The 24,648-nt window shown below is 40.8% G+C and overlaps 1 protein-coding gene across 1 annotated transcript in view; it reads left to right on the top strand.

Annotated features, from left to right (window-relative positions):
* Positions 1-724: 724 nt before the first annotated feature.
* CNIH2 (cornichon family AMPA receptor auxiliary protein 2) overlaps positions 725-24,648 on the top strand; it is a 1,918,708-nt gene continuing 1,894,784 nt past the window's right edge. The window contains exon 1 of the mRNA XM_044075684.1: positions 725-2,144. Coding sequence (XP_043931619.1) covers positions 2,064-2,144 — 81 coding nt within the window. The 5' untranslated portion in view covers positions 725-2,063. The remainder of the gene's footprint in view (positions 2,145-24,648) is intronic.

Here is a 24,648-nt window from a genome sequence, read left to right on the forward strand (position 1 = left end):
TGCCTGCTATAAAAGAGAATCTAATTACAACATTGTCATGTTGCTTTATCAACTTGAAATGGCTGTTACACTGCTTTGCTGAGGAATGCTGCATTACAACAAGTTTTAAAGCCCAGAGCATGGTAGTAACAGTAAAAAAAATGGAAACCTTTTGTTTACTGGCAGCAAGTTGATTGAAACTCAGAATATTGCCACTAGAAGATCACTGGCCTCATGTGATGGGACTTACACTTGGATTAGTGTAAGAGTGTGAGAAGTTTGTGAAGTCTTGGAGTTTGTGTGTGTGTGTGTGTGTGTATATATATATATATATATATATATATATATATATATATATCATAGCTCTGTCCCTCCCAATGTGGAACAAATGGGCAAACTGTGGAACACATATTAACAGCTTAATAACAAATTCAACTAGGAAGGTCACAGGATGGTTAAATGTGCTGGTTTTACTTATGAAAAAGATATTTTAATGAATTAATATGCTTCTTTTCTATTCAACATGCATATCAGTTAAAAAAATTCCTAACACTGAATGTGTCACAGACCCTTTCAATGTGGAATTTTGAGGAACATGAACTTTATATATATATATATATATATATATATATATATATATATGAATATATGCACACTGGCTCTCCAGGTGACAATTTCACAGCTTCCGCTACACACCTATGTAACGCTGAGCTGGCGTTCATGTGTGAAGGATTCTCAAAAATTAAGAAAAACGTCTACTGATGGAACGAAAACTCACGCTGTACTCCATTTTTGTGCTCGGTTCTTGAGCCGATCTGTTTCTCCCTAAAAAGGCATTAATCCACGTAAATAATAAAATGGCAAGTTTTCGTAAAGAAGAGCAAAGAGATTAAAATATGCCACTCTAACCGCTGAAGGTCTGGCACATTTTACAGCTGTGTCACATTAATTCATCTCCATGCACCTGCCTTTACTAAAATGGCATTTTCTTAGCATCACAGTTTCTGCAGGTACATTACATATCTTCTACGCACTGTTTAAAGTGGTTGTAGTGTATAATAAGGGTTACCACACAGACGACTTGCAAGAGCGGTGACCAAAATATTTCAAGGAAGTTAAAAGGGAAATAAGTGAAACATAAAACGCGATTTATCAGTTTCGCTTATCATCCGTCCCAAGTATAATATTCGACAGTTGGAGCACCATATGATGCGTGTTTCTGGGCATGGACGGAACTACGTGGAGTTTTCACCGGTGTGATGTATAGTGATCCGCACTTCTGTGGTCAGCCACGCATCGGAAACCACTACGTGTCCAAATGAGAAATGCGTGCACCAAATTAAAAAAGGCACTACTGTTGTGTTTTGCATGGTAGCTCACAGCTTGCTGATGGGAATCAACTTATTTTGAAGCATGTCCCTAGTTAACATTGAATTCGGCCTGGAAACCCTGTATTTTTTAGTTATTGTGTAGCCCCTCCCCAGTCCTAGCTATTGTACGCTCCACTTAGTGGCTTACTTTATCGGACCTGGAGGCTGTGAAAGCAGAGAGCTGCGGGATAAAGTAGGAACTGACTGTTTAGGCGTGCCTTGCTTCCCCACAGAGCCACAAATTTATACAGCACAATGGCAGTCTGTGAGGGGCATTGAGCAGAAGCCAACCAAGGGGACCACGTTTTAACCGAATACAGCTTCTGGTGGTACAGTAGGATGGAATAAAACACACACGTACGCTGTAATTTTGCTTCATTCAGTCAGTATAGAGAAATGAAGGTGAAATGAAAGAAAACTATCAAAACGAGCACAATGTTATTTTTAGTGGAAAGAAGACATGAGGAGATGGGGAAGAATCGGTAATTTTTGCTTTTTTGCGTCTTGAGCTGTAAAGGATGCTGATGAGTGTTCTTTGTACTGCGTGTGGAAATATTAACAATTCAGAGGAAACAAACATCAAAAGTATTGTGATTAATCAGTACTGGAAACTGGAGAAGGTCCTTTTATCGAAACTTTAATTTCCTAGCAATATCTTTGTGGCACTACGAACATTTTTAAGCGGAACGTTCTTTACTCGTGGTGTGGATTGAAATGGCTTTTACGTTTGCTGCTTTTTGCTACATGCTTACCTTAGTACTCTGTGCATCTCTGATATTCTTTGTCATCTGGCATGTAAGTACAAAGTAGATAAATTCCTCAGTTTCTGCATCTCACAGAATGTGATGTAAGACAAAGAGAAGTGGGGTTGGGGGTAATCACAGAACTAACTATAGTGCTGGGCTAGTGTTCTACTGTACCAATCATTATAAACAAAAATGATGTTAGGACCAGAAAAATATGCGAGGACCTAAGAGCTGATAATTTGTTTTATCGCTGAACACTACTGTAGACTGTGAACATCAAATATAAATGCCTGGTATTTTGAATTGCATTGGAAGACTGAACAGCATGGGCTCTACACAACTTGACCGATGTTGCACTTTGTCATGCATCCTTTTATCTAGGTGTCCATGCATATTCAGGATTGACAGCTCCTTAAATACAGGCTTTTTCATGCCTGTCCCCCCACACACACACACACAAAACCTTTGATAGTTACCATCGGATGTAGCAAGATTTGTGTTTCTAAATGGTGCTTCCCAGATATGTGTTTCGCAGCTGTAGCCATGGAATCAAGTGCTAGTTGCCATGACAACTGCATCTGTTTACAGTGAGGGGCTGTGTATCAATAGATGCTTCATTACTTAACCCTTTTCTGATCAGGGATTTTCCTTGTTGCAGAAACAGAATTCATGTTTTAATAAAACTGTTCTCCACCATAGTTAAACAGATCAGCTGTTATGCTGCAGCGGTAGACTGTGTCTAAAATAAATCAGTTTTAGGGTATATATCAACATCTTTTTGTGCATTGTTTGACTGAACATATGTCCTTATGCAAATGATACTTCTCCCCGGATTTTTTCAAGCTTTGAAAAATATTGCATGCTTAGATATGCTTGCAGTTTGAGAAAGATATATGCAGTTTTAAGACCTAACATGTGGAATGTACATGGGAATGTGAAGACATCAGATATTATAAAACGACTAACAAAGCATGACTCATGTTCCACATGTCCTGGCTTACTTCTTCATGCAATTCTCTATAGCTGTTTTTTTAAGTTAGTTGAGTTTGTATATAAAAATTGCAAACAACATTACTGTAATTTTGTTGACTAGTTGATTATCATTTTGTTTGAAAAGACGTCTGGTTGTCAGTGACTTCGTCTGACATGAGTGATATACACTGCTAATGTGACAATTTGACAGCAAACGCTCCAGTTCATCAGGAATACATTATAAAGCAAACCAAAATTCTGATAATAACAGTGGCAGTTGTTTCTTTTTCACTATACACCAACGATATGTTGGATTTGTCTGTAACAAGAAAAATCTACCATCATATCTGGAGCCATGGGCTGTTGAATGCATACAATACCAGTACATGGTCACTAGGTAATACTGCACTGTATGGCATGATTTCAATAGTCAGGGGGTGACATCCTTATTGTTTTTTCTCACCCCCTTTATAAATTTTGTCTCAGACTGAGAAATATATTTCATGAGTCATGAATCATGGTTTGGCTGTTTCACTCATAATGTTAACGTTCTTCACCAGCCTGTTGTGCAGAATGCATTGTATACATGTAACTTACTCAGCCATACTTGAATGCACATACATGAGCACATGCATCCGCATGTATGTGTGCATGAACAAAGACCTGCACATATATGCAGACATTAGCAGTAAAATTCATAGAGCTACAGTTTGCCTGCTAGACATTTATAATATAACTGATACACATTGGTACTCTGAGAGATTATTCTTAAATAAATTCACTAGTATGTTCATATTATTTAACACAAACTTCTTAAATCTAGTTATCCAAATCAAAGCCATGTGAGACATATATAGCTGCCACTTAAACAGTAAAATAATGTTTGTCTTGCTCATTTATTAATCTTAATGACATTGGCTACTGCTGATATATTTATTTATTTTTCTTATTGTTATGAGTACTTTAGAGAGATATCAATGCTATGAGATATGCCAAATACACGTTATTTCTCCAGACAGAGTCTATAACTCATACAAACTGCCATTTTTACTGCAGGCATCTCTTCTGGTAAAGTAGCTATCAATCTTATATTGTATAAGCCTGAGTATATAAAGGTATAATAACTGAAAGCTCAAAACAGATTTGAATAAAGCAAGATTATTTCAATTATGTCTTATTACACTAAATACATGCAACACAAATTATTAATACTGATATTAGCAATTTTTAAATCTTTGTACACTAGACTGTTGCACATGCTGCTGTTTGTGCATTGTTTTTCATCTTGGAAGAAAAGTCCATATAGATATCTTATGCTTTTGAATTCTGGAAGGGCTTTTATCAAACTTCATTGCAAGGAATTTTTGTATATTTTTGGGGAGAGGTTGCAGCCTGCAGACAGCAGACATAATTAAAATTAAAATGTTTTTGACCTTCCTCATTGTCAAGTACTGCATTTAACTTTGCCTCACTTTTATTTATTTATTTTTTTTATTTATCATTTGTTGACCGGGAAAGTCCGACTAGGTTCCACAGAGCCTGTTTTCAGCAGAGGCCCGGGGAGAAATGCTCCAGATTTTACAATTTTACCCTAATATTTACATATACATCCTTTCAACATCATGGAGTTTCACTTACTTTGTCTACTGAGATTACTTTTAAAATTCAGACAGCTGAAACTATCAGCCTGATTAAGTTGCTTCTCTGGGAAATTGTGACATTAATACTATTTACACAGCAAACATTACAAGCCTACGCCACCATCAGTCACCTGTCTCCTTTAGAACATGCTATTCTTCTAGATATTACACCGTGCAAAGCCATAATGTTTCCAAGCAGCTCGGAACATCAGGGTACCCAGAGTTATTAGAATTCTGTGTTAATACATTAACGAATTAGTGTCCAGAGCTATTTAAAATACATGTTTAGTATACATATATATTTGGACAAAAGCAAATTTAATTACATAAAAATAAAATTTACATTTGAGGTGAATTACTGTGCATTTGAATATTAACATATCAAGCGGCGTGTTTAAATTTTCTCTGAGTGTTGCAGTTTATACCCTTAGTATAAAGACTGTGGCACTTTGGAGCTTCATTTGCTTTTAATTTGAAGGGGTAATTTTAAATAGCTGAAACAATGTAATCAGTTTCTTCAACTTTGTCTTCACTCTGAAAATGTTGCTTTATAACAGTTCAGCTGTTAACAAATACTTTTAATCATCACAGTAAAAGAAAATACTAAGTATCCTTAGCTGTTAATAAAATAGATTGCATCAAGAGTATCACCGTTTAAAATAAGTTAAAATATAGATTGCTGACAAGCTGGTCTGAAAACTAAATGTATGTCTTCCAGGAAATGAAATGAATGAGTTCAGGAAGACAATCTCTTCTACAAAAGTTTTAAAAAAAAATGAAATGAAATAGAAACGTTCAAGAGAATTGTGAAAAAGTACGACTGTTACCAAATGGTAAGATACAACTCATATGAGATGAGAGAATGAACACTGTAAAGTTGAGAATGCCTGAACTGTTATGTCTTTATGTAACCCCTAGATGCAATATTGATAAAAAATATAGCAAAAATATTACAGATCATATTCTATCCTAGTGATCAATGTCCAGTATAGCTGATAAAAGTGCAATCAAAAAGAAAAAAGGCACTTTGTTATGTAAAGAATTTATGATTTTAGTAATATGAACTTTAAACAAGAAAGTCCTTAAACATGAATCAATAAAAAAAAACTTCAGGTAAATCTTTGTATAGCAGTGGCTCCAGTAAACCAAATACAGCATCTGTTTTGAAAGCCCCTATCAGAACAGAGAAGGAAAGAAAGTGAAGAATATTGAAAAAGACGTGGAGTTATTTTGGGTAAATTAAGTCCAAATTGTGTGGAGCCATAAATACCTTTAATATGATCATAAAATAGGTCTGCAGTATAGCAGACACTGGAGACCAGTTGTACAAGTTCAGTATATTAGATATGCTAACTAAAGGAAATGCTTCTGAAGTAAGTTGCATAATCTTATTCTCTAGAGCTGAGATGAAAACAAAGTCTTTAATCCTTAATAGATAAGTAGATAGATGGATAGATACACAAATAGCTTGTATGTGTGTGTGTGTGTGTGTGTGTGTGTGTGTGCTTGTGTGTATTAGCTATATGTCCACACACACGCGCACACACATACACACACATACACACACACGCACACACACACACACACACACGCACGCACACATTGGTTACTTACATTTAGTCAATAAACTGGGGTTTGAGAAATGTGCCCTTTTCCTGCTTGATGCAATCTCGGAATTGGTATATATAATTAATGGTTTATATAATATAAAGTAGGGTATGTGTGGTTTCAGTGGTTTTAGTTTTGAACATTAGATGTTCATTGATTAGAGGTTTCAGTTTTATGACATTCATGTGAAATGTCAGAAATCCATAAGTGTGTGTGTGTGTGTGTTTGTGTGTGTGTATATATATATATATATATATATGTATAAAATATATATATATATCGATATGGAAACACTCTATATAATTGAATGTTCATAATACCCTACATTTTTAAATGAGTATCCGATCACTTCTGCTGACATTACTTTGTGGGAGGGTTGCAGATCAGGAGAGTGTGAATTTCCCTATTGTTGTGTGATTTCAGAAATGGTATATATAATTAGCAAGTGGTGTGGTGGGGTGCAGTGGGCTTGCAGCTCTGCAAAAACTTAATTTGTTTTTTGACATTTTGCTTTTCGATCCTTTTGGATCGAAATTTTGCTGTTCGCTATTTTTTGTACTTCATATTGTTGAAATACAGAAACACATACAAATACATACACACACACACACACACACACACACACACACATGGATTCACTTCATAATCTCGAAATGCTGAAATCTTGAATTTCAGTTTTTCGAGACCATGAAATCCAATCCACACAACACCGAAACACCAAAACTGCGAAGCCCAGAACCTCAAAATTCAAAACACCAAAAACATGGCACACACCAAACCACACATATACCATAACACCCACATCACAACATAAACAAACAAAACAACACACATCCACAAACCTACAACACACATAAGCACAAACAATAAACAAAAGCACACACACACACACACACACACACACACACACACACACACACACACACACACACACATTCTACAGTCCCTCAAACACACATCACACATATCAGCACACTCACATACACTCAAGCTCACACACGGCACCACACACCATCCACATACAATCCCGGACATTATGTAGCGTAAAGCCATAACCGCAAATTCGAGATATTCAAATTCGCGATTATATACTTTCGCTATTTTGAAACTTCGACTTTATAGTTTCGAGATTATAAAGTGTTTCTACACACACACACACACACACGTATATATAAAATATGAATACATATTATACAGTATATATCTATATATATTTATATGTATACATATGCAAAGACACCTGCACACAGATACACACACACACACACACACACACACACACATTTCATATTATAGAGTTTTTGGAAATTTGAAATTTATATGGTCAAGACCATATGATCAAGTTTCAGAAAGTTCAAGTTAAAAAAAAAAAACAAACAAACAAAAAAACCCCTATGTACATTTATGCAGATGTACCCTGAAAGTGGGGAGCTGTGTAGAAATGCAGATTTTTTTTTTACTTTGAGTTTTTGGAAACTCAAGAGCATATGAATTTTGAGTTTCTGAAAACCTGAAAATATGATATAAATCCAAGTGTGTGTATACATGTGTGTGTGTGTGTGTGTGTGTGTGTGTGAATACCACATTGTTCCTGGTGTCAGTTGTTGGGCTATTACAGCAGCACTATACAGTACTAAATGAAACTGTAGTTCTATACTAAAATGCAGCTTTTGTGTGATTGGTATCACAGAAACTGTAATGTGCTCATGTGCCATAGCTGAACATCCTCTCAAAAATGCCCACTGTGTTGCATAGTAACTGGCACATGTGACCGTTGTCTATGCAGTAGCAAATCTGAAGGCGCCACACTTCCAGTGCAACAGTGTGGCCTCATTGGATCATGAATCATTAAAACTAAATATCATGTGTGCAAAGTTAAATTTAGTACCATATTTTTAAGCAAAGCCACCGTGGTGCAGCGGTAGCATTGTCGCCTCACAGCAAGAGGTTCTTCCATTTGATTCTCGGCTGGAGCGCCTTCTGTGTGGAGTCTGCATGTCCTCCCCGTGGTCGAGTGGTGTTCGAAAGACATGCGTCAATGGGCGTGCCTTCATTGAAGGTTGGGCGTTGGGCTGGCACCTCGGCACTGTAAAAATCTACTGCCAATCATTAGCGGACCGGAATTCCGCTGTGGCGACCCCTAACCGGGAAAAGCCAAAAGAAGAACATTTTTAAGCAATGATACCGAATAATGACTGTGGAAAACAACAAAGGATCAAGATTTGAACCCCTTGAGAATGTTACTGGACACAGTAGGTGGTACAGTGATGTGAATGTTATGAGGTATCTACTATATTTATTTATTTATTTAACATTTGTTAACCAGGAAAGTCCAACTTGGAATGAAGCCAATTTTCAGCAGAGGTCCAGGGAGAAATGCTCTAGATGCATGTCTTTGTAATGTATATTGTCTTGTTTATTTGTGACCTGACCAACACACATCATTAGCAAGAGCGAGCCTGTTAATTCTTCTTGCGGTCCTGTAACTTGGCATACTCAGTTATACCAAAGCTTGGCAGGAGATAAGAGAAGGCTGGAACTTAAATATTTGTCTTTCACCATAACAGGATATGTGGCATCCATACTATGTTCTCTGGTCTGTACAACTTATAAAATAAATTTATAAAATAAAGAAATATTGTTAATTAATATACAATGTGTAGCAAATCTGGTAAATCAGTATGCACTCATCGTCAACTCTGTCCAAATCACATTGCAAAATAAATAATACCTTCTGCATTCAAGACAATATAATCAGCCAGAGAAGAGCCTCCCAATACAAATAATGTTTTCTATCGTTGCTGTTAGTGAGCATGTCATTCAAATAATAATTATAGCAAAGCTAAGTCTCTTTTCTGTGATTAAATTTCCTTGCACACATAAATGCATTAAAAAACAGAACTCATAAATTGGATTACAAATGTCTCTTTTACTGGAAATACAGTGGCATTCCACTTGGTTTACCTTCTGATAGGAAAAACAACTTCCTTTTTATTGACATTAATTGACTCCCAGGTTGTGACAAAGGGCACAGATGTAATGTGGTTTACAGAATGTTTCAAGAGAAACAGTCTAAATGAGAATTGAACTTCACAGCTGTGTTCAGTGGTAAACTGCCCATGATTAATTGTGTATGCCTTCACTGTGTGGAAAACAAAATAAAAAGAAAGAAATGGGCAGAAGGAAGTAAGTAGACCGTCATTCTTAATTAAGTGAGAAAAATATAAATGCATATGGTTGTACTTCAGAAATGTATATAGTCGTGTAGTTCTTAATTATGTGGGGATGCTGCTTTCTGCTGCTGCTGTCACATGACCAACATAGGCAGGGAAGTTTAAGATAGAGAAACATTTCCAATTTTTTTTAATTATGTGAAATGCAAATTTATCACATTTAAAAAATGTTACTGAATGGAAAGCTGCTTAGGATACAACTGCAGTATAATAGTATTTTGAAAAAGTTAACTTAGTCCATCATTTTTACAACTGTATGAATATTATATGGCCATTATATTAAATGCTAGCAAACTATAGTTATTTTTTGTACTTCATCTGATCATAAACACATTCAGAAAACATGATATGACAATCGCACTGAATGCTTAGAAGAATTTGCAGTGTTGTTTTAACTGGATCTTGCTGCAGCCTGTACATTTGATGTATGGAAGATTTGCAGCATCTCATATCTGTGTAGTGCTACCACTACTGTAAATCAATCCATCACTAACAGGCTGGCTAATTTACCAGTCTTCGGTCAAACTGCAAAGACATACTGCATCAAGAGTGTTTGCTTTCCATGACTAAAATCTTCAAATTCAGAATCCTAATAGTACTGTTGATAGCCGCTTTCATAGGCAAGTGTACTGTTGCACCAGCGTATTAATGTGAGTTGTAACTACTCTGTTAAAATAGACCGAATTATATCTGCTAGGATTCTTTTTGTATGGAAATGGAGTTTCATGTGTTGTACAATGTTAGTTTTAAAGTACTGCTGCTGCTTTAAACATTAAATGAACAAACTTGTGTCCACCTGAGCATGTGTGAGTGTTTATGCTTGTTGTTTCATTTCAGATGTGTGTATGTGTCTGTAAGACTTCAACAGAAGGAGCTTACTCTGAGGCATTATTTTCTTTCTATCATTTTGTTGTAAAGAATTTTTTCTTTCATGTTGGTTTAAAATTGCTTAAAACCTCTACCCATTTATGCATAGGTATGTATGTGCATGAGTGCTTTGTGTGTTTGTGTGTGTGTGTGTGTGTGTGTGTGTGTGTGTGTGTGTGTGCATGTGTCTGTATATATGTTCAAGTGTGTTTGTGTTTTGGTAACATAATGTTTTTATGCCAGCCTTGGTAATGTGGTGCTATTACCTAGGCAGTTGTTGTTGTGTCTTTCGGCTTTTCCTGGTTAGGGGTTGCCGCAGCGGAACTCTGGTCCGCTAATGATTGGCAGTAGATTTTTACATGCCAAGTTGCCAACACTGATGCACAACCTTCAAAGAAGGTACACCCATTCATGCATGTCTCCACACAGAAGACGCTTTAGCTGAGAATTGAACAGGACAACGTCTTACTGTGAGGTGACAACGCTACCGCAGCACCACCACTTCAGTGCCATTACCTAGGTAGTAATAACAAAAATAGAAAACCAAAATATATTCCTTCCAGTTTCATGCAGTGAAAGATAAGTTAAGGCAAAGAGAATCTGTGGTCCACCATCTGGTTCACAGACTAATTAAAAAAAATAAGATAGTTGACCAGAAAAGTAGTAACTGGATTAGTAATAAATGCTGCTTTCCATTAGGTGGATAATGTGTTTGTCCTGTGCTTGGAGACACCAGCTGCCTGAACGTTTAGTTGCTGATCAAAGCAGGAGCCAATAATCCAGCAATGGGAAAGCAGTAAATGATATTAGTACACTCACTGTTTCACATCTGGTACATTACATGGCTGTATTGTGCTGGGACCTACTGGTTGTTTGAACTTCTTGTCATCCCCAGTCTCAAAGGAAGAATGTTTACATATATTCCATCAGAGGGAAAATGCAAAGTGTTCCTTCTACAAATGTATTTCTGCATTGATTGATTGATTGATGATTTGTTGAGCATAATAATGTGCTAATTTGCAGAGGTGCATACCCTGGGTGCACAGAACGATAATGCAACAGAGTATATTTTGCATACTCAATTACAGCATACTTGATTTGATTGCAATGTACTAAGCCTGGCATACACAGACAGTAAAATGAGTCAGCACAGAATGTACTGAAATTTAGCATCCACAGCATAGGGTTTTAGACATGCATACAATTGTACAGGTATTTAAACTTAAATAAATTAAACTTGGTCACTGCAGTTTATGAGATTTAGTATACTAAAATAAATAGTGCAAACACTAAGCTTGTAGAGATAAGGAAGCAACCACTTATTTTAAACAGAAGATAGCATTGCTGGTATTACTATTAAAATATACCCCTGGATTCTCAAAAGCCTGCACAGAGTGCAAGATGAGTGCAGGAGTCCACGCAGGCAATACGTCTGCCGTGCAATCCAGGAACAGCCGGCAGGGGCGTGCACGAGAGCTCCAGCACTAATCTTATACGTACTAAGCCATGGTATGCAAATCACCTCATTTGCTGGAGAAATCCATGCAAATGAGGTGATATTGCAATCCAGGAAGCTTACAATAGTCCGTGCAAGACAAGTGCAATCTGCAGAAATGTACTCGGTTAGTAACCGAGTATATTTTTGCAAATTCCAAAACGGAGCGATGACAGCTCCAAATAAAGGCTACATATCATTGAGGAAGCATGCCAATGGCCAAGTAGAAGGCCATTGGCATTGCAAACTGTTTAAAAAAAAATAAAACAACTTTTTTTTTCTGCCATGCAAGTCAATGGCAGGCAAAAGACAACTTGGTCAGTGAGTAATGGTTGCTAAGGGGGGAGGCTCAGTGTGGGACATGTAACTATGCATTAGTAGGCAATCCTATGCAAATGAGGGAAAGGTTAGTGAATCCCAGATATTCCCAGGGTGTGACAGAGGTCCCAAGAGTGTAAAAGTATAAATAGCTGGGTGCAAGACTAGGATATAGGTGACATCATGGGGTGTGTGTGTCAGGCATACTGTAAGCAGATTGGAGACCTGTGGCTTGGGACTGCTCCTAGCGTAGCACAGCTAAGCTAGAGGTGTGTCCAAACTGCCTAGCACTCTTTACAAAGTGTAAGCAGGTGTGCGTGCCACGCACCAGGTCTTACAAGAAGAAAAAGGAAGTTAAACTAGGAAATAGCAGCTCTGTGCACATTTGAGCACTCTGTGCAGTGCGCACACAGGCTTAAACAAGGAGGCAATGGGATGGGAAAACAGCAGTTGGAAGGTAATCAAGGAGAACTAGCTTAGCTGACAGGTGAAATGTATCAGAAACAGCCAATTACACAGGCAGCAGCCCAGCCCAGCACACCACTATAAACTATGCAATCACCTGTCCCCCTTGTTTTTCTCAAAACCTCTGCACCACCGGTGTATACAGACGGGGAAATTTTACAAAATGAAAGCAAGAGAAAAAATGTTAGGGGCTGCATTTGCTATCATAAACCAGCATGTGCAAGATGCTGAGGGTGCCGAGGATGTGAATGCTGCTGGGCAACCCACAGTGAGGAGACGGAGAAGAGTGTACAGACCCAGGGTAACCAACCAAGGGCTACATGAGCTGAAGATAGTGAAGTGCTATAGGGTGGGCAGGGACTTCCTACAGCAAACTGATGAGCTGTGCTGGTCACGCCTCACACACAGAACTTAACAGATGGGAACCTATCCCAGTGGATACCAAGGTATGTGTAGGCCTAAGAATACTAGCTACAGGTACCTTCCAAAGGCCAACTGGGGATATGATGGGGATTTCACAGGCATCAGCATCCAGGGTACTCCAGCAGTTCCTGGATGCCATGTCAGCACATGTCGGTGAGCATGTATATTTCCCCATCACCCGTGAGGCATTGGCCAGCAATATGCGTCTCTTCCACCAAATAGCAGAATACCCTGAGGTAGTAGGCGCAGTAGACTGCATGCACATATGCATTAAAACACCACCAGGTGAGCTGGGTAGGGTCTACATCAACCGCAAGGGCTTCCCCTCCATCAACTGCCAGGTTGTGTGTGATGCCCAGGGCATAATAATATATGTGCATGCTGGATGCCCTGGAAGCTACCACAATTCCCACATCTGGCATCTGACGCAGCTGTACCAGATATTTGCCAATGGGGCATCCCACACGGTCACCTAGTGGGGGATGCTGGATATGCACTGGAGCCATGGCTGATGACACCCATCAGAAATGCACACACACCCGAACAAGAACTCCACAATGAGGCACATGCACAAACACGAATCAAAATAGAGTGTGTGTTTGGGATGCTCAAATCACGGTTCCAGTGCCTGGATGCATCCGGTGGAGCCTTGCAGTACTCACCAGCTACATTGTATGTACCATGCTACACAATATGATCCTGCAGAAACAGCTGCAGCAGAAACAGCATAGGGCAGGGCCACACAGCCCCCCACCAGTGCCAAGGCCTGCAGAGGCACAAAGTGACTCGGAGGAGAAACAACCTGAGCCTTCCCCAGTAGGCAGAAGGAGGTGTGCCCAGTATGCCCTGGCCTTGGCAAGGAAGCAACACATTGTTAAGGGCAGATTCTGCCTACTAAACCTGGTTGACTTCTTCGAGACAGTTACCAAGGTCATAGATGAGGGAAAGGTGGTTCACACAGCCTACCTTGACCTCGCCAAGGCTTTCGACACCATTCCCCACTCGGGTATTACAGAAAAACTCACCAGCCTCAACATAAACCCCTACATCATGAGATGGGTTTCCAACTGGCTTACAGAGAGAACTCACACGGTAAGAATAGCGGGCTCCAGGTCCGACTCTAAACCAGTCACAAGTGGTGTCCTGCAAGGCTCGGTCCTGGGACCCCTACTGTTTGACATATACTTCTCAGAAGTACAGGCAAACACAGGAGGACTATGGCTAACCAAGTTCACCAATGACTGCAAACTGGGAGCCATAATTGACTCTCCGGCTGACACGGACATCCTCCAAAAGGACCTTACTGAGACGGACACCTGGTGTCAAAGTCATGGACTCAAGCTAAATGCCAAAAAATGCATAGTCATCCCATTTGTGAAAAACAAAACACCCATGAATTACCACATAGGTGGCAGCCCCCTTAATACAGAAGAGGTAATAAGAGATCTGGGGACCCAGGTAGATAGTAATCTCTCCTTTGACAATCATATTGCCAAAGTAGTTAGGAAATCCTTCTATGTGGCCCATCTAATTACTAAAGGGTTCACATCTAGAAATAAAGAGGTTATAGTGCCCCTCTACTCGTCACTCATTAGATCCATCATAGAGTACAATGCCCCATTTGGGATGTATCTCACAAGACACTTCCAACAGCTGGAAAGACCACAAAAGTACCTCACCAAGAGGATTACTGGCCTCAAACATATGTCCTATGCAGCCTGACTGAAAAATCTCCGGCTGTGGCATATCAGTTACTCAGAGGTGATCTCTGCCTGACTTACAAAGCCATGTCCAACTCAGAATTGATGGACATGCTCCACCTAAAGAAATCCAAGTCACTGCTAGCCACACACTCTAGTGAGCTAAACCTTGCCACAACAATAAATAGAACATGTTGGAGGGATAGATTCCCGTCAAAGAGACTCCCCATGCTTTGGAACAAAATTCCAAACTACATTAGACAGAGCCCCTCACTAAGACTCTTCAAGAGAAACCTTGATGAGTGGATGGGTAACAGAAAATACACCCCTGGGATCACTTCATTGGCTCTGCTTGACAAAGGATCAGTTAATTAATCAATGGGGTGGCGAAAGCCGACACACTCTGGCTAGGCTTATAAATGCCCTTGGGCAGATAGCCTAGTACCTACCTATGAACCTATGAACTTATAGCACATGCACTGACACAGTAGGGACCCAGGGAATGACACATCTCTCCGACTCGCACATACAGTAAAAGGGATGACAAACATGACACTACCTGTGCTCAACCATGTATAGGGAGTGTACTATGTGCATCTGACATAGGAAGCCCTGCAGCACCACCCTCAATACTGGGACACCCACAAGGTAAGTGACTCACACATGCCAGTTGGGGGGGGGGCATACCCAACAACAGTCACAGAAGGATAGGTGTAGACAAACACAAACAAATGCTGTACTATGGCCTCTCAATGAGCCCTATGGGTAACCCCTCCCCCAAGGCTTACACAGACAGACTACAGTAGGCCAGGCAGTTGGATGTAAGTTGTGAAGTCTAGGAAGTCAGAAACTTATATGTAGATAGTGAAAGCTAAGATCTGTAGTACACTGGTATGCCTCTAGCCAGCATGATAGGTAAGTCCACAGACTGAAATGGTGTACCCGATATACCAGTACAGTCCTTGCAAATGAGTAAATGTGTCAGGTGTGCTCCACCATCCTACTTACACTTATAATAACAATCAGGTATGCCCCCCACCCCTCTGTAGAAATGTAGAAACAGTCAGGTGCCCCCCCCCACTATGCAGAAATGTAGCAACAGTCAATGCCAAATGACCGATGTATACCCTGCAGACACAGAATGCTACCTGTCCGTGTATAACACAAAGGCCAGCACAAACATTACAAACTACCTGGACTTGATCCACACATGCAATATAGATGGCCATACTGGGCATGCTCACACACTTAGACGAACGAAGGCAATGTCAGTCAACAACATACTGAAAGGTTATACTGGGCATGCTCACACACAAACACATTAAAGCCATGTCTGCAAACACCAGTGGACCAGACATATCTAGCAGTTGCAGTTCTCATTGAAGACACATGTCAGTATGCACCACTCCTTCTTTGCACACACATTGGCTGGGAATACAGACATATATGTAAGGACAACACACTATAATAAGCCAAAGGTAGATAGACATAGATGTGTGGAAGAGGGTGACCATGACAATGAGCCATCTGAGCCTGTCTCACCCAGCACACAGCCAAAGGGCCCCAAACACATGAGGTGCAGGTGACACTCGCTGCAGATACTAGCCACCAGTATCTGTCAGCAGGACAGACTATATAGTGCACGTGCCAGCTGTGCAACATGACTGTACAAAGAAGTAGTCACCTAGTAGATGTATACACGTACCTGTGTCATATGACCCTGTGTGTGCCTGCATGTGGCATGACAACCCCTACATGAATGGGTTATGGCCCATGCACACACCGTCCTCCCCATAGCAGTATCATGACAAGCCCGCTGAGGTAATCCAATGTGAAATACACCACTGGAAGAACTGTAGCTCAATAATCCCCATGGCGCATCCCATAACTATGTACTGCTGTAGTGATAAACTAGTTAGGTAGTAGTTCTAACCCCAGACTTGGCAATTGTGTGAGTGTGTGTTTGTGTGCATGTCTTTCTGTGTCTGACTGTGTAGAGAGAAATGCTTTTTAGGCTACTCACACTCCGTACAATTCATATACTCACCTTTGGCAAGGCTGCTGATGTCACTCACCTAGCAATACACCTCTGGGAATATCATAGCCCAGTAATCTCCGTAGTGTGTCCTGTAACTGTGTACTGCTGTTGTGTAATAAAGTAGTTAGGTAGGTGTTTTAACCCCAGACCTGGTAACTGTTTGTATGTGTGTATGTTGGTGTGTGAATCTGTGTGTGTGTCTGACTGAGTAAAGAGCAATGCTTTTTAGGCCACTCACACTCCGTACAATTCATATACTCAACTTTGGCAAGACTGCTGATGTCACTTACCTGGAAATACAACTCTGGGAAATTAATAGCCTAGTAATTCCTGTAGTGCATCCTGTAACTGTGTACAGCTGTTGTGTGATAAAGTAATTAGGTAGGTGTTCTAACCCCAGGCTTGGTAACTATGAATGTGTGTGTGTTTCTCTGACTGAGTAGAGAGCAATGCTTTTTAGGCTACTCACACTCTGTACAACTAATATACTCAACTTTGGCAAGGCTGTTGATGTCACTCACCTAGAAATACACCTCTGGGAAAGTCATAACCCAGTAATCTCCATAGAGTGTCTTGTAACTGCGTACTGCTGTAGTGTGATAAAGTGGTTAGGTAGATGTTCTAACCCCAGGCTTGGCAACTGTGGGTATGTGTGTGAATGTGTGTGTGTGTGTGTGTGTCTCTGTCTGTCTCATACTGAGTAGAGAAGATTGCTTTTTAGGGTACTCACACTCCTTAGAATTCATATTCTCAACTTTGGCAAGGCTGCTGATGTCACCCACCTAGAAATGCACCTCTGAGAAGGTTGTAGCTCAGTAATCTCTGTAGCGAGTCCTGTACCTGAGTACAGCTGTAGTGTGATCTAGAACCATGCTAGGGTTTCCATCTCTACCCATGGCACTTCTGGATGTTTTGTGTGTGTTCCAATGTCTGTGCATGGAGGAATGCATTATAGGCTACACACTCACAGTACAATTTTGAATGGCCTACTTTGGCAATCCTGCTGATGTCATTCATTGTGAAATACACCTTTGGGGAAGGATTTCTCTAGTAATCCCTGTGGTGTGTCCTATAATAGCTCCATGCTGTAGTGTGATATAGACCTTGGTCAGGAGTTCTATACCCACACGTCGGTTGTGGAAGTTTTGTGTGTATCTCACTTTCTGTGTAGGGAGCAATGCATTTTAGAGTAGTCACTCACAGTACAGTTGAAATGGCCATCTTTGGTAATCCTGCTGATGTCATTCAATGTGAAATACACCTTTGGGGAAGTAGTACATCAATAATGTCCATGGTGCGTACTGCAACTGTGTAGTGCTGTTGTGTAATAAACTAGTTAAGTAGGGGTTCTACTCCCAGACATAACAGGTGTGTATTTGTTTGTAACTCGTATCCTGTGTAGAGGTGGTTGTGAGTGAGTGACAGCTGTGGGCAATGTGGAGGGGGTTTTGCTTATTTCTTTTATGGAGGCCCTACTATATATCATAATGTCAACCAGACAGGGATAACAGATGTAAATTAGCTGAGAGGCTGGGGTGCAAAGCCATACCCATACATGTGGCATCAAGGCCAGTCACTTGTTTGACTGTGGGGGGGATGCCTATTCGTACAAGATGTATAGTGTGTGGGGCCTCTCAACCCCATTAACGGTGCATGTGGACATATGTGTATTTGTTAATCTGCCATTGCTATCTACAAATGTTTGGCCATATATACCTATATAGATTTATATATCTGCTAATATATAACTATGTCCATATACACCTACATAGATATATATCTGTGTACACATATGTAACATGCTGTGTATATGTAGACATATAGGTGTAGACACATATATGTGTCGATTTAGGCATATGTATGTATATATGTGCATATATATTGATATATATGTATATAGTTTTAGAAATTTATATATATATATATATATATATATATATCTACATATCTAGATATGTTATATCTGTTTAGATATTAATATAGGTACACACACATACATCTAGATGTTGGTATACATTCTCTGTACTGTTGCATGACTGGAGTGGATGATATATTTCTGCAAACATCACATCTCTTTGTGTCTGTCATGGCTTAGTGGTAAAGCACTTTGTCTATGGTGTGCAGTGTCCTTGGTTTGAGCCTTGCAAGAGCTGTTTATTTTGTTGCTGGGCAGAACACGGCCCATTGGATACACAGTGAATAAGGCACTTTAAAGCAGTTGTAAGCAGGTTTGTGTGGGTTTGTGCAGAGCTAAGCAATGCCTACACAGGTTAAGCAATTCAGCAACTAACTGAGTATAAGAAGCTGTAACCAGAATTTAGCAGTGCTTACCTCCGCGCAAACCCGCGTGCAACTGCTTTAAAGTACCTTAATCACTCTGTATCCATCGGCCCTTGTTCTGCCTAGCAACAAAATAAAGAATCTCTGCTAGGCTCAAACCCAGGACCATGCACACCATAGCCCAAGTGATTTACCTCTAAGCCATCTCAGATATGCATAACCCTGCTGTATTCACAAACATATCATCCAGCCCAGTCATACAACAGTACAGAAAATGTATTCCAACATGTAGATGTATATGTGTGTGAAAATATATTAATGTCTAAACAGATACAACATATTGATATATGTAAATTTATATATATATATATATATATATATATATGGGTCTACTTCATATGGTCGACAATTCATATGGTCTAAACTCATATGGTCGACAGTTCATATGGTCGAAACTCATTTGGTCGACGGCTCATTTGGTCGACAACTAGTACTCAAAGCACTTAACAAGAATTTGCCCCCTCCCCAAAGTTGTGTGACCCTGGAGTTGATAGATATAGATAGGGAGCATGGGGGGGGCGAAGCCCCCCACTAATATTCATTTAAAAGTACTTTAAAACATGAAAATATAACAAAAACTCAACATTTTTAACAGATATAGGTGGGGGCTTCACCCCCCACACCCCCCATTGTGGGGGCTGTGCCTCCACACCCCCCTAATTATATATATCAACTCCAGGGTTACACAACTTTGGAGAGGGGGGAAAATCCCTAAGTGCCTTGAGTACTGGTTGTCGACCAAACGAGCCGTCGGCCAAATGAGTTTCGACCATATGAACTGTCGACCATATGAGTTTAGACCATATGAACTGTTGACCATATGAAGTAGCCCCATATATATATATATATATATATATATATATATATATATATATATATATATATATAGGCTCCATTAATGAGGTTGACAGGCACAAACAACATAAGCCATGCACGAATAGGTATCCCCCCATAGCCAAACACGTCTGCCCTGCTATACACTAACAACTGTTGCAGATCCCATAACCAGGACCTTACACAGTAAGGGCACAAGATGTTAACAGTACTCCATCCCACCTGTATGATGCCAAGCTGCTATCAGTAACATTTCATGCAGTACAGTCAGACTCATAATGAGTCCCATTTTGCAGTCATCTGTTACTTTTGTTAGCCAGAGTCCCATACCATTGGCCTGTACTTCATAGATGTAGATGCCAAACAACAGTGGTACCAGGACTGAACCCTGAGGTTCTCCACTTATCACTTATCTGGGGATGGATTTGGAGTCGGTTACACCAACTGTTTGGGTTCTGTCAGTAAGCCATGTGGCAAACCAGTGAGTGGCATAGGGATGTATGGCCGGATTAGTATGTTAATGTAAGTTTCCAGACTGGGGGATGGTGTTGAAGGGCTTGGCGAGGTCCACATAGGCTTTCTGGACTGCCTTACCCTCTTCAACAGCTATGCAGACTGAGTCAAAGCAGTCAATCATTTCAGGAGACAAGACTGGCCCTCCATGAGCCCAATCTGTGTGGGGTCCACTGTTTGAGGGTTGCCAATGTCTGCATTCAAAACATCCCTGATAATGCATTCCATGGCCATGCAGATCAGGCTCGTCAGACTGATGTGACAGTAGTTTCAGGGATCACAGGTGGATCCCCCCTTGTGGAGTGGGGTAACTGCAGCTGTGCACCACTCAGTGGGCACCAGGCCTGATGTGAGGCTATGATTACACATGACAGTTAGGTGAGTTGCCATTCCATTTTGTAGTTCATGTAGTACACAGCTCAGGATGTCATCTGGTCCCATGGATGCTGTATTCTTAGTTGTGGGTAGTGCATTTCCTGCCTGTGTGGCCATGATTACTGGGCAATGGAACCCTTTACATATTGACATGGGCCCTTTTGGGGGGTATGAGAGGGTGAATGTGGCACTAAATCCATCTGCCAGAATATTGGGACATTCCATGGGAGCAGTCTATGTAATGTCATTCTGTTGCAGCTCAGAGCACTTCTGAGCATTGACAGTTAGAGTTCGGACATAACTATAGAATGCTGTGTGGTTGTCTGTGGAATCTGTGGCAATTTTAGTTACATAATCAGCTTTGGAGGATTCCATGAGGGATCTCAACGTCTTACTGGGGCTGGTAAGGGAGTTGTTTGCATCCTTGGATTATCCCTATTCCTTCCACAGTGTCTACTGTCTGTTGTATACTCTGTTAATGGCAGGAGACCACCAGACTGGCTTGATTATTTGGGAGGTGAGCATCGTGGTTCTATGTGGGATGTCAGGAATCATGCACAAGCGGCTGTGCTCATACAGTGCCTTAGTACAGGATTCATCAGTTGAACTGTCAGCTCCTGTCTCCATGGGTGTCGCAAACATTGTCACTTCTGCCTTGAGTAGCATGGAGTTGGCGTTGGAGAGGTCTTTTATGTTCTATGGACAAGTGTATATACATTCTTTTCACATGTTCAGTTTGATTAGCCTATGGTGGGATTACTTTGGTGGAACCACACTCCCATGTACTGTTGTGATGGCTGACTGGTAAATTACTGTGACTATAGTGTACAGGGTCCCGGGTTCATGACCTGCAAAGGCAGGTTATTTTTGTTCTGGCTAGAACAGCGGTTAATGCATACAGACTAAATAGGACAATTTAGGTTAGTCACACTCAATATAATTCAAATGCCCTACTTTGCCAATCCTACTGATGTCAATCTCTGTGAAGTACACCTTTGGGGAAAGAGTACTCCAGCAATCTCCGTGGTGCATGCTGTAACAGTGTAATGCTGTAGTATGATATAGAACTCTGGTAGGGGTTCTGTTCGCACATGGGAGTTGTGGATGCTTTTGTGTTTGTTCCTATGCCTGTGTAGAGAGCAGTGCATGTTTGGCTAGTCACACTCACTACAATTCATTTGCTCTACTTTGGCAGTCCTGCTGATGTCACTCACTGTGAAATAAACCTTTGGGGAAAGAGTATTCTAGTAATCTCCGTGGTGCATTCTGCAATCGTATAGTGCTGTAGTGTAATAACTAGTTAGGCAGGAGTTCTAATCCCAGATGTGACAGGTGTGTGCCTGTGTGTCTTAATGTGCTGATGTATGTCATTCATGTCCTGTGTGGAGGTGGTTGTGAGTGTGTAACAACTGGACCCAATGTTGAGTGTGTTTGTGCATTTTCTTATATGGTGCCCCTAACATAAATCACAATATCCACCATGCAGGGATAACAGATGTGATATCAGTACATAGTCAGTCACGGGTTCGAAACCTGGGACTGGTAGGTGTGTGACACAAACAGGCTCACCTTTTACTCTCCCAACTCACTCTGACTTATCTTTGCCTTTGTCTGCCTCTGTCACTCCCTCTCTGGTGGATGTGGAGACTTACACCTGCTTTGCTTAGGCAGTGACGTGTATTGTCAGTGATGCTCATGATCAGCTGATGACCTCTGCACAGATTACAGCCCTCCTCTAGCTGATTGCATGTGGAATAGCTGTGGTAACATTCCCATAGCCAATTGCATGGAAACACACTCCAATATCTAGGAACATCTTGTTGGTGTTGGGCCTTATCATTCACTGTGAGCAAGAACTAGATCTGTTTAGCAAACAGCATCACAGATGGAATGGGAACTTACCTCTAATAACATACACTGTGGAAACAGGCCAACACACAGGAGGGGGATGTGCCTCTCCTGACTACAGGCTGTAAGTACTGCTATACTGCATTTGGGGTACTATTGGTTTAACAGGGTGTGTGTGGATATGGCTGTCCTACATGTTTTAATACTTGTCATGTCAGTGCTATGTTTATGAGGAATCACCATCTGTAGGGTCATCTGCAGACTGGGGAGTGTGTGGTGCCTTGTGTTACCCACAGAGCACCTATCTCTCAACTGCAGAACGTAGTGTGAGGATTGCATTCAGTAGATGGTGACAGCGGAAGATTATGACAGGACATGTATGAGGTCATCACAGTGACATGTCAATATTGGGCCTGTGTTTATGCCTCCAGCCACAACCTTGTCAACCTTTGTACATAAGTCATGCAGTAGGGGGTGCATATGTTCTGTACATCATATTCAGTGACAGCATATCTGATAAGCCAGTGAGATATCAGACTGCTACACATGTTATGTATAGTAGGGGTTATATTTGAGGACATAGCCTGGGCATTCTATGGTTGTGTGTACAGTACTGAGGTATGTCTAAGTCTGGTAATTGTTGACAGTGTGTGCATAGTGCATATGTACCTTGGCCTGTGTAGAGACTGTGGTAGATGTCATTGTTCTTGGTCCTGTTCTATCTGATGTTACATGCTACTCCACTGTATGTCACCCTATCAGGTTACATGTTTGTAGGGGCAAACACACACATGTCCCAAACCACAGACAGCCATCGGACCACACTGTATAGTGGCCCAGTATATGTAGGGTTGTTGTGTGAGTGGCTCATATGAGGATGGTGTACATCAGATAGTCCATATACTGTGATAGTACACTAGCTTACCATATGTGGCTGTGGCTGTGTTCACATTGGTTGTGGTTATGCACTTTCACACAGGTGTCTGTTACTCTGTAATGCGGCATGCCTGTAGAGCCTGCTATCTATGCGGGTACATGTGTATTTCCACATAGGAGATGTAGCCCAGAGTTGAGTCAGTCTGCCTGTAGCCTGCACTGTGCTTTGTTGCATGCCTAGCAGCTTAACTTCTCCAGTGAAATGTCTTGTCCAGATACTTGACAAATGTACTGCTGCCTGGCCACCATGACAGTCATGTATGTCAGACAAAGCAGTGGGATGCTGTTCAGATGTATGTCAGTAACTAGTGGATAGTATGTGGCCATGGCACCTCTGTACCACCGGTTATTATGTGTCAGGACAGACAGGCGTGTATGAAGGCATAACCTAAGGGGGCGAATGTATACCAGTATGTACATGTTATATCCTTCTACATGGCTGGTAACATTCACATTGACAGGCCTGGTCCACATGTCTTGCATGAAGGGGTTCTGTGTATACCCCTGGACTGACCCGAGTGTGTCAGACTGTCCACATATATTGGCCATATCGCAGCTGTAGTAGTCCACAGGGGCGTTACTGTGCTAGCAGTGGTACTGTACTATGATGACTGTAGTATGTCTGTAAGTAGCCAATGGCACACATGTTAACAGCAGATGTGGCCTCCCACACACACCTTTTTTGCAAAGACAATCCCTATTACAGTAGCAGTAGTCTACAAATATACAGAGAGGTTGGGACTTTTGGGGCTGAGGTAGGGCTCCACTCCATGTGCAGGACGTATGGTGAACATATATGTATAAATAAGTATACATATATCCATATAGATATGTACACATATACACATCTTGCTTACTGTATGACAACAGCTTTACACATATGTGCCTGTGTTCCAGCCTCTGTCCTCCACCTACATACCAGGCTTTGCACATATGACATGTTGTCAT

The sequence above is a fragment of the Protopterus annectens genome, chromosome 6.part1 (assembly GCF_019279795.1).
Source record: "Protopterus annectens isolate FY-2018-M chromosome 6.part1, PAN1.0, whole genome shotgun sequence".
NCBI lineage: Eukaryota > Metazoa > Chordata > Ceratodontiformes > Protopteridae > Protopterus > Protopterus annectens.